Source organism: Chiloscyllium punctatum, chromosome 5 (assembly GCF_047496795.1).
Source record: "Chiloscyllium punctatum isolate Juve2018m chromosome 5, sChiPun1.3, whole genome shotgun sequence".
In the NCBI taxonomy this organism is placed as follows: domain Eukaryota; kingdom Metazoa; phylum Chordata; class Chondrichthyes; order Orectolobiformes; family Hemiscylliidae; genus Chiloscyllium; species Chiloscyllium punctatum.
The window spans coordinates 118,049,893-118,062,299 of NC_092743.1; the positions used below are offsets into that span (position 1 = coordinate 118,049,893).

The 12,407-nt window shown below is 37.4% G+C and overlaps 1 protein-coding gene across 1 annotated transcript in view; it reads right to left on the reverse strand.

Moving 5' to 3' along the window:
* LOC140477385 (activin receptor type-1-like) overlaps nucleotides 1-12,407 on the reverse strand; it is a 56,065-nt gene that overhangs the window by 16,022 nt on the left and 27,636 nt on the right. Inside the window, exons 4-7 of the mRNA XM_072571196.1 lie at nucleotides 7,793-8,004; nucleotides 5,397-5,496; nucleotides 3,436-3,582; nucleotides 45-320 (exon numbers count right to left, since the gene is read on the reverse strand). Of these exons, the coding sequence (XP_072427297.1) occupies nucleotides 45-320; nucleotides 3,436-3,582; nucleotides 5,397-5,496; nucleotides 7,793-8,004 (735 nt within the window). The remainder of the gene's footprint in view (nucleotides 1-44; nucleotides 321-3,435; nucleotides 3,583-5,396; nucleotides 5,497-7,792; nucleotides 8,005-12,407) is intronic.

Sequence of the window (12,407 nt, forward strand, 5' to 3'; positions counted from 1 at the left end):
AATCTTTTCTTTGAAAACAAAGAGGTTAAAGGGCTCGTACTCACCAAGATCAGCAATGCAACAATGCAAGTTCTTTTTGACTAAGATATTTTTGCTTTTCAGGTCTCTGTGAGCAATTGCAGGCTTTCCCTCAGTTCCAAAAATTTCATTGTGGATATGCACCAGACCATTGGCTATAGATAAGGCAAAATTCAGGCAAACTACAGTGTCCACTGCATTTCGCTGTAAATAATCATACAGGGAACCGTTCTCATGATAATGTGTGATTAGCCAAAGCTGGGTGCTAGAATTCCTTGATGTCATGTCAGAAGCAATGAAACCTAAAAAAGTAAAAATGAAGGATAATGATTGCTTTTAATTCTTGGAAAATGTGCAAGAAACAAAACAATATGAATGCAATTAAGATGCAAGCTATTTAAAAATAAACAAACTACTGCAGAATACCTTAATATATCCCTATATTAACAGCACTGTTTTGCTGCTAATAGATGATAAAGTTCACAAAATACAAAGTTTTTTCTTACTTTCTTCATTTAGTTGACCCTTTCTGACATGAGGAAAATATTAAATTTACTTTTTATATGATTTCTTATTGTATCTGTACTTCATTTCGGATCTTGACATCTTTTTAAACTCCCAATCAGCTTGCTTGCAATCACGAAACTTGACGTTGAAAACAGTAATACTTCAACAACAGACCAACTTGCATGACTACAAGTACCTTATGAAGATTCCATCTTGATATGAAATATAAAGATCACAATGTTAACTGAAGACTCTGTTCTCTTCATTATTTCTCTTTGTCCGTGCCACTTTCACACAAATTTCACTGAAATCCTTCTCAATCATTTTACCATCCATCAATAAAACTAAATCTTTTTCTATAAGTTGTAAGGTGCCATTTCAATGTTGAGATGCTTGAAGCTTATTTACATTTCAGCTCAAGACCTGAGCATTCGGTTACAAGCAATATTTATACTGAGTCACATACATGATCAGAAAATGACACTTCCAATGACTCTTCAGCTGAAACATGACATCTAATACTAAGAACTTTCTGACATAAAGGAAAGGCCAAAAACATGATTTGGAGAACCTTCTGGTATCATTTAGAAGCTCCCCCAGAAGCGGATATTCAGGATATTGATTCCTATTTTAATGAACTTCTGCTATATGTTATGTGTTGCACGTTTGTTTCCTCACTTTACACTGTTATCAGGCAGAGGAACATGGAATGTCAGCACCTGCACTTTCTATCCCTGAAGATTATGCAGGTCCACGGTAGGTTCTAAACAAGGCAACCTGAAGGCAGCTCTCTCAATCCTCTTCTCTGCTCACATGTTGATGGCTGCATCCTTTGCTCACATCTTTCATACTTAGTATAAATGTGAAGGGACACAAATAAGGCGACCTGGTAGTCAAAATTTTACTTTGAAATGATATAGATCCAGCTGAGAACTATTTTTAGGTACTAATTATAATAGTATTGCACAGATATAATACAGTACCTTTTGAGGAGGTATTTGCAGAAAAAACACACTTACTGTTATGTTTCATTTTTGGTAGGGATTCTTCATTTCAGTAGATGATTAAAAGGTGTAGGTCAAAGTATTCATGTTTTGTGCACAGAATACTAAACTCCCAAGAGGTGGATTGCATGGATATCTCCAGCTGCATACTGCGAGCAGCTGAAAAGTTACAGTCGCTTGAGGATCTCCCCTCTACTACAGTTTTCTTTAAAAAAAAATCATTGTTCCAATATCAGCACTCTGGCAGGCCAGCATTTATCGCTCAACACTAGTTACACTTCAGAAGGTGGTGGTGAGTTGCTTCCTAGAACTGCTGCAGTCCATTTGGTGTAAACGTTGCTGTGATGCTATTCTGGAGGGAGTTCCAGAGTTTTGACCCAGTGATATTGAAGCAATATATTTCCCATTCAGGATGATGAGTGGTTTGGAGGTGAACTCGCAGGTGGATGCATTCCCATGTTTATGTTGCCATTGTCTTTCCAGATGGTAGTGGTCATAGGCTTCAAAAATACTCTGAAGAACCTTTGAATTTCTGCAGTGCATCTTGTAGATGGTTCACACTGCTACTACTGGATGTAGGTAGTGAAGGGAGTGATTGCTTGCAGAGCCAGTTACGTGAGCTACTATATCCTGGGTGTAGTGTTCTAAGCTTCCTAAGTGTTGCTGGAGTGGCACTCAACTGGGCAAGTGGGTAGTGCGTCATCATACTTCTGTCTTGTGCCATATAGATGTTGGCCAGGCTCTGGGGAGTCAGGCAGTGAGAATCAGTGTAGAATTCCTAGGATCTGACCAGCTCTTGTAGCCACAATATTTATATGCTTATGCCAATCCAATTTTTGATTAATGGCAATCTCAGGATGTTAACTGTGAGGGCATTTAGCAATGATAATGAGTGTTAAGGGTTTGGTTAGATCCTCTCATGCTGGAGATGGTCATTGACCGGCTTTCATGTGGTGTAAATATTGCCACTTGTCAGCCCACACCTGGATATTGTCCATGATTGGAGCACTTGGAGATATAGACTGTTTCAGTATTTAAGGAGATACAAAAATGGTATGAACATTGTGCAATCGGCAGCAAGCACTCCCACTTCTGACATTATGATCGAGGGGAGGTCACTGATGATTCAGCAGAAAATGGTTGGGCCGAGAACAATACCCTGAAGAACTCCTGCAGAGATGCCTGAGTTCCAAAAACCGCAACTATCTTCCTTTGTGCTAGTTATGACTCCATCCAGTGGAGAGTTTTCCCACATCATCTTGGCTAACTGTGTGGTAGATACACAGTATCTTCAGGAATCTTGACAAAATGTTATCTGGGCCTAAAGCCTACGTAGCATCCACAGTGTTCAGCCATTTTTTTGTATCACATGGAGTAAATCTAATTGGATGAAGATGGGACCGATGAAAGAGGCCTGCACTTAAAACCATTACGTCCTGACTAGTCATTTGTTGTGGGCAACAGCTACTGATGTGTTGTTTTAATTGTTGTTTCACAGTATGCAGGGTTGCCATGTTTGGAAGTGCACTCATGTTGTGATTTTAACACCTTTTGGTTTATATTGTTAATAATGCTAGCATTATGGCTTAGATTTCAATTACTTCAGCTGCCACACGTGCAAATGTGCCTCCAGTTCTTTTCACAGATGCTGTCTGGCTTGCTGCGTTTACAGCATTTTGTTTTCATTTTTATAAATGAAGTTAGCTACTTTGCTGGTATTCTCACATGTTGGTGGCAAGGTAGCTGTTATTACTGCATGAATATTCATCTCAAGCAACAGGCATCTTCCTCTCCTTTTACTTGATGTCTTACTTGCTTTACTGAATTTTATATTGTCTATCATGAAAATCAGTTTGAATTTCACAATGTGCATCAAAAGCAAGGGTATATATAAACTATTTCTCACCTAATATATTCTCATGGCGAAGAAGAACAGTATTATAAATTTCAGTCTCTCTAAACCAAGATTTCTCATCTCTAGATGAGAAGATTTTCACCGCAACATTTTCTCCTTGCCACTGGCCTCTCCAAACTTCTCCATAGCGACCCTTTCCTATTTGAGGTGGGGAGAAAAGGAAGCTTGTTTTAGTAGTTGTTTGGCTATATTTTGTGATGCAGACATTTATTGTGCATTGGTAAAGGAATCATACTTCCTTTTCTGAGCTCTTTAGCCTGAACCAACAATTTAAGATCAAGATGTTGATCAAAAACTTATAACCACTTGCAACAGAAATTTATAACCACTTTTCTATAGAAACATTGTGGGGTTGTCAATTTATCTTACATTTTCTAGTTCTCAGTTGTACGCAATAATGTTGGAAATAAAGCTGAATTCCAGAAAAGCATCAAGCAAATGATCAGATTAACAGATATGGGGCAACAAATAGCATGTTTAGATACAGTGGGGCAAAAGCAAAATGAATACAAGGCAGTGGAGATCTAAAATAAATAAGCCAACTGGTAAACAGAGTAACCTGAATTCTAGCAATTTCCCAAATTTGGCACAGATATATCATATCTATAATGCATATTGATATTTTATCATAACTAGACCTATTACACAAGTAATTTAATACATAAGCCAGTTGCCACAACTATTTTATATTTTTCCCTGTAAACATCAGTTGAGTTTCTAACAGTTTTAGAGCATGTTACTCTCGAGTATTGTTTTTGTTCAGTGTCACTAACTGTTCATTCCCCCATAGATTTAGTTGGGACATTCAGGTGGCTTTTTATCCCTTATATTTATTACTTTGAGGAACAATTTGAAACTGCCACCTTTATAAAGTTTGGCATTTGGTATCTGCTATCATCTTTAGCTTTGATGATATATTACAATTAGAGTTTTCACAATACAACTGTTTTTTTAAATCTCTGTGGTTGTGATTTCTATTGATAAGCCCATTCCATAATTCATGATTTGGGGATACACAGGGAAAAAAAAATTCAGAATTTGTTTTAGCATATCACGAATTGTTACAAAATATCAACATTTAATATTTGAGCAAACCTTGAAATTTTGTTTGCTCAGTTACTCTACCCACAAGATTCTTTATTAGGAGAGCAAGGAAACAGTGTAAATGTGTGTGTACTGGATGTTTTGCTTTACTGTCTGGATTATAAAATTTGACTTCTTAATAGTTAATATGTTAAAAGCTGGTTAATGCGTGTAAACATATTTGCCCTCTTAATATGACAACTTTTTATTTATGCAGATAAAACTTTTCTAGGTGTTTGGCATGTTAAACCAAAACCTTACACTTCTGCAAACATTTGGCCATTTTGTAAGGAACAGTAAAAGCTTTGGAAACTGGTTTCGGCAAATTCCTGTCTAACTGGGTCGATCATTTTTACAGTAGAGTGACTGCAATATTTTCCAACTCAAATACCAAAAAACCTAGTTTTTATTCTTTTATTAATTTGTACTTCATTAAATTTAAAATTGTTTATCCATTTTTCTGCTCTCAATCCATTTTGAAAACGACACCTTCTATGGACATTTGAATAGTTACAAGGGCTGCTGTTTAACAGTCAATGGGCCACAATGCAATAAGTGACAGTGACAAACAAGTCTGTCATCAACAATCTCTAAAAGAACAATATAGTTTGCTAATTCCAGCAAACTAACTGAAATGTCCATATTCTTGTTTGCCCAGTGACATAGCCAAAAAGTCTATTTCTTGTAAACATTACTCAAGTTAAACAGTTTCTTGTTCAGTGGAAGAATAAAGGACTACAGGGAAAACGAAGGAAAGTGGAGCCAAAGAATGTTGGATCAGCCATAATGTTACTGAATGACACAGCAGGGGCCGAATGCTCCTATTTCTTTTGGTCTTACAAATCTAAGCTTCATCTTGCTTTACTCACCTACACATTCCATCAAAGTAATTTGTCTGGCAACTGTGCGTTGTACTAAAAACGGCAAACCCGATCCACTGCCTGATGTACGAGAGTGATCAAGCAAATCCTAAGAATAAAGAATAAAAAACAATATAGAAGTGGAAATCAGTAATATCTGGTTACAATACTTTAGTCATATTTGAAGTCTGGCCTAAATAATATTTTCACAACTGTTCTCTTGGGATTTAGTTTATGCTGAGTCAGAGGCTGAGAACACATTGGGACATCAAAACAAAGATTAACGTAGCATGTCACAAGCTGATTTTTAAAAAGGCAACATTAGTTACCAAGAGGTAACTGAATAGAGAGTCTGATATCTTAAAAACTTATTCCTTGCTGATTCTCCACTCTCCGGAACTCATCTTCACTAAAACTGAAGTGAGAATTAAATGGTACAATTAATTTAACTGATTTTGCAAGAAATTTGAACACAGTTTTGAAAGCAAGCATGCAAGGTGACAGAAGGCTCTTTTTCAAAGGTGGCAAATAATACTCACACCAGAAAAGTGCCAGGCTATGACTATCCAATGAGAGAACATAACCACCATCTGTTGACATTCAATGGCATTACCATTGTTCAATCCCCTGCTCACATCATTCTTAGAGTTACCATTGACTGGAAACTGAACCAGACTTGCCACATAAACACTGTGGCTCCAAGAGCAAGTCACAGGCTAGGAATCCTGCAGCAAGAAACTGACTTCATGACAACCCTAAAGCCTGCCTACCATCTACAAAGCACAAGTTAGCAATGTGATATGTTGCTCTCCACTTGCCTGTAGGAGTATAGTTCTAACAACACTCAAGAAGCTTCCCACCATCCAGGACAAAACATTTGATTGGCATTAAATCCTCAAACATTCAATCCTTTCACCACCAACGCCCAGTAGAAGCAGTGCGTACCATCAACAATAAGCAGGGCTCCTTCGGTTTCACCTAGGAAACTCACAATCACGACCATCTAGAAGGTCAATGGCAATGAAAGCCAACTTCTCCAACCTTTTTCAATACTTAAGTTTTTTCATCCTTGGAACCAATTTGGTTAATCTTTTCTGCAGTCCCTCTAAGGCTGCGGTGTTCAAAAGTGCACATAATGATCCAGCTGAGTGCAAGTTTAACACAAGTTCCTTGTTTTTCCATGCTATGCTCATCTTAATAAAGCCTTGGATACTGTTTGCCTTATTAAATGTTCTCAAGTCTCTCTCACTCTCTTTAATGATGTACATTTACATTTGGGTTGTGTGGCTCCTGCACACCTTCAGAAGTGTACCCTGATACCTTTCCCTGTTCTTCCTACTAAAAAGAATCACTTCTCTGCATTAAATCTAAACTTCAACTTGTCTTTTGAAGTTTAGATTTCCTTTTGAAGCTCTATACTATCCACTACGTTTCACAATATTTACAAGTTTTATATCATTCACAAACTTTTGACATGTTCGCAAACATACAGATCATTAATATAAGAGGAACAACTAGGTTCTAACACCAATCCTTGTGCAACTCCATTATAAATCTTCCCTCAATCTGGAAAAGAGCAAAATTTGTTACAGTTCCTTTTATCCCATGAACCATGACTTATGAACTAAATCTGTTGTGAAAAACCCTTATCAAATACGTTTTGAAAGTCCATATGTAGTACATGAACACCATTACACCCTTCTCCCTGTCTGCTAGCTCAAAAAACTCAAGGAAAATTTAACCATAGTTGGCGAACTTATTTTTATGAGAAGGTGCAACATCTGCAATTCTCCATACCCCTAGCACCAAGCCTGCATCTAAGGAAGCTTGGATAATTTTGAACAGTGCCTCTGCATTTTCCAGTCACTTCCCTCACTATTATTGGAACCATCTCATTTGGTCCTAGTGTCTCATCAAAATTTAAGTTGACAGCCTATTCAGTACCATCACGTATCAATTTTAAACCCTTCACATGCCTGAATCACCTTGTCTCCAAGCATTTATTTGACGGTATCTCCATCTTTAGCAAAAATAGATGTTCAGATATTCATTTAGGACACCAGTCATGCCTTTGCCCAAATCCCCTTTTTGGTCCCTATTCAGGCTCACTCCCGCTTACCACCATTTCTAGATTTATGTGTCCCTTGTGCATAATTAAACCTAAGAATTTCATTTTAAAAACAGAGAAAATTAAGCTTGCTATGGTCTTTAAAACTTATTTTTATGGCATTTGACACTGAACCCCATTCACTCAAGGCTACAAACTGTACTTTGACGAATGAATGAACTAATCATATACCAAAGTAGTGACTAACATCTTATAGTGTAGCTGCAGTCTACATCCTTTTCATATTGAAACACCTATTTGGTTCACAAAAGTTTAACAACAAAAAGGAACTGATTACCGCAAGTGTACTATCTCCCACATTGGAAGCTATAAGGCCATCAATTGCTCCATTTTCAGCATCATGGGCATGTAACCGTTGCATCCTATTCTGGTGAATTTTGCGGCAAATCAAGACAGCAACCACAGACAAAACTACCAGCACTATAACCGGACTAACTACAAAAATGATTAATGTCTCCACACTGTAGTCGATTGGTTCTTCCTTTGGTGCTGAAACAAAAGGAAACAAAAATTAATAAAATAATCCATTTTCATTCTGTTAATGTTGATGGTTTTAATGGTTTTCTTAAAAGAAATAACATTTCTCTCATAGAGTATGTACAATCCCACAGACTTACCAAAGGAGATGCTAGGACAGTGTTATTTTTCAATTATGTTTTAGGAGAAGTTCCTTGGGAAAAAGGATTCCTTGGGATGCATAGCAAAAGAGAAAAGTGTTCAAAGTTAAAAATCACACAACACCAGGTTATAGTCCAACAGGTTTAATTGGAAGCACTAGCTTTAGGAGTGCTGCTCCTCCATCAGGTGGTTGTGGAGTATAAGATCGTAATACATAGAATTTATAGCAAAAGTTTACAGTGTGACGTAACTGAAATTATATATTGAAAAAGACCCGGTTTGTTTGTTAAGTCTCTCATCTTTTAGAATGACCACGTTGTTCAGTTCTTTCACCTGTAAATTGCAAAACCTTTTAAAAAGTTACATTCTCAAGTGAACTTTAACAATTAGTGGCATGTCGGCCCAGACAATGCATTGAAGGTGTGAGCTGCTCTGTGAGAGACTGTCTGTGTCACAACGGTCAGACTGATTCTAATCCAAAAAACAGATTTACAGTGCTTCCAAATAAACCTATTGGACTAGAACCTGATGTGTGATTTTTAACTTTGTACAACACTGGCATCTCCCAATTGAGAAAAGCGTTAACTGCAATCAAAGCATTTGAAAATGGAAAGCAACAATGAAGGATTGAGATCTGGGCTGGTGGCTTGGAATCACTTACTTTTTAATTTTAAAATGAAATGTGGGTACTGCAGGCAAGGCTGGCAATTGCTGCCCATCTCTGATCATCATTTCAGAGGGGAATTAAGGATCAGCTACAGTGCATTGGGTTTGGCGTCACATTTAGGACAGTGTATTTAAAATTCGCAGATTTCCTTTCTACACTACATCAGGATACAGTGAACTAGTTAGGATTTTACAACAAATGATACTTTCAGGATCACCATTACTGACATTAGCTTTCAATTCCAGATTCATAAGATTCAATTTAAATTGCACCAACTGTCATGGTGCTAATTGAGCCAAGTTCCCAAAGCGTTTGCCTGAGCCTTTGGATTACTAACCCAGTGACATTACTAAGAGGCAACCATATTACTGTGAACCCTAGTGAATAAGGAATACTTCAGAGTTCATCCAAGATCAACCTGCCTATTGTCCCTACTATCTGCAGCAGCTTAGCCAGTTTCCAAACCAGGTCAATAATTGGCTGTCAATTCTCCTGTCCACTACTTTATGCGCGGTTTCAAAAATTAGATTCATCTAGTACAATCTATTCTTTACAAACACAAAATACTGTTAAATACGTTTAAAAAATACAACTGATTTTCATGAGTACGCCACTCCTAAAATATCACAGGTGAGCAAGAAAGCTGATTTCACGAGAAATAAACAGTACTAAGGTTGCTATACATCGCAGCTTTGAAATGAATGTGAACATAAATGGATAATTGGCATTGTATTCTGACTAATGTAGTTGATTTGCATATTTCAAATGTGGACACTGGGGATTTTACTCAAGCATGGTTTGACAGAAATTTGCAGTTTCTTTTAAAGATTCTTTCTCTCACAAACTTTATTGATGTTGCTTTGGGTTTACAGATTCTGAAATCTAAACACAGTAAAATTACTAAGAACTATTTAACATTTTCTTTTTCTCTACATCTTTTCAACATTATCCCTCAAGAATCTATATGGTCTTCAACAGATATCTACTAACATAGCTACATGCAGACCTTTCTTCTCACTAATCTGTCGACTTGCAGTTTCACCTGCATTTGAACTCACTTTCTTGTTGTTTACCCCGTTACTCGCAATCTCTGCCAATCCTTAAGCCACCTTCTTACTACAGCCTTTCAATGTGCAGCCTCTGGACTCTCACTGAATCTTTCACTCCCAACTCTGTTGCTTGCTGCTTTCCTTCAAAGGTGGGTTGGGAGGGGAAAAAGTCAGATGGCAGCAAGACGGTGGGTTTGGAAGAGGGGAAGATCTCAAGCTGGAGAATTGGCATCAAGGGAACACCGAGTGGGAAAGGCAGCTTCAAAATCTGCCATTCAGGTCATGCAGTCTTATGTCTGACTAGCAGGAAACTACTGTAAAATGAAGGTCATGATGGCAAATGAAAAAACTGGGTAGAATGATCATGAGAGTGAAAGAATACTATTTGGAATTAGAGAATTTCTGCAGTATGGAAGCATGCCATTTGGCCCATTGAGTCCACACTGCTCCTCTGAAGAGCATTCCATCCAGACACCACCCTCCCCACCCTATCCTTGTAATCCTGCATTTCCTTGAGGCAAGTTAAATGAGGAACACCTCCATTCAGTCCACAAGCATGACTATGACTTTCTAGGCTGTTGCTAGTTCCACATACCAACTTACTCTCAAGCTCACGTTTACATCTCAGGCCTGCTACACCATTTCACGCAAGCTCAAGGAACGATATCTCATTGACCAAATTTGGGAATTTGTTACTTTATGCATTTAATATCAAGTTCAACAGGTTCAGACCATAAACTCTTATCTGATTGATAGTTTTCTTTTCAGTGTTTGTATCTTGTTTTGCATGTTTTTGCTTTCAGACAGGCCTGATCTTTATTCTGCTAGTAACACCTACTCTGGACTAATGCGTTGTTACTAAACATCCACTCACCATGCCTTTGTTCCACAATAGTTCTGACTGCTAATTTTTCTTGCCTGTTCTTGTCCTTCCCATTCTGTTCAACTTGACCTCCATCCAATTTTAGCAACAACTTGAAACCATCACATTTCCAATTCTTTAGTTTTGGAAATTCATTACTGGACTTAAAACATTAACTTTGCAGATAGAGCTCGACCTGCTGAATTTCGCCAACACCTTTTATTTGAAGTGGGGTCTTACTGTACAATAAAATGTACTCTTGCTAAGTAGTAAGGCATTTCTGTAATTTTGCAGCTCAAATCAGAGACAGTCAAATGATTTTAGAACCTGTATAGATTTCAATTAACCTTAGTAATGTAGGCAGGGAACATATAAAGACCACTAATTATTTGATTTGACACATTTTTGAGACTGCGAAGCTGCACATTGCTTCCTGTTATGTTGTGTTAATTAGAGACGTAGGAAAAGAATCAGCTATTAGAAACAAAATAAAATCACATTCTGAGATCAGTCACAGTAAGGGTTGTGTGTCGTGCTTCACAGGCAATGCATCTAAGAAAGAGTATTAAAAAATTGTTATTGGAGGTCAGGATAATTACTTGCCTGCTCTGCTCACACTACATACCTACGGAGTATCCAGTCTTTGAAACACGACACTAAATAAATTATCTCACTGATTGCCTTCAAACTACTGTCAGAATGGCATTCTGTTACCATCTGTGCAACATTCCAAGAGCTTTGAAAGGGTGTACGAACTGACTGCAACAGATTGCACATTCGTATATTCTTGCTTTACTTGCATATTTAACATTGTTCACGTAAAGGAAAACCCTTAAAGAATAAAAACGGCTGTAAAACCAGACAGTCAAGCTTGCCAATGTGTAAATTCAATAATCTTGGGCACAACCACTGTGAATAACACAAATTTCTTCTTCTAGCAGTTCAGGCTGTTTTGAAGTGCAAACCCCTTCTTCAAATTTTGCAGGCTATGATGCTTGTAAATATAGTAACATTACATAACATTATGGTTAGGACAAAGCAACAGAGCTGAATCAAATCAGTCTTTCTATCTCTGTGTTCACAACATGGTAAAATTAAAGCCTTCAAAAACTCTCAAAATTGACCCAATGTTTCCTAACCAGTAAATAATTCCAGACACAGGTTTCTATCTTAAAACAAAAACTTAATTCATTAACAATGTGGCAACTTTAATGGAGCAAAATTAAACAACAAAATAATCTAAATGATCTATGCCTTAAGCCCAAAAGTCTTTGTTTTCAGCCCTATTCACAGAAGAGATAGACAAACAAACAGTTAACGGATAAACAAAAGAAAATAACAAACTAGCTAGAGTATTTAAGTGGTTTTCATAATGAGTTGTTCCACAGAGATGGATGCTGGCTTCTTGGTTAATTTTCTGTAGAACCTTTCAATCCGGAACCAACCTGCAATTACTTCCAGGCCTAGTCTCATGAACATAGATTGTTTAGTCTGTTTTCCTTTTAACACAAGCTGTTACCCATAGTCCAAAAGTCATCTTTAGCTCTCAGTTCCCAGCTCCAAATCAAAATTGATAAAAGAATAAAAGAAATAGGTTCTGCAAAGTTAACAATAAATGAATGGCAGAGGACTACTGGCAATGTCAAAGTCAAAAACACACCGGATAAGACCCATGGATGTTAATAGGATCTGCGTG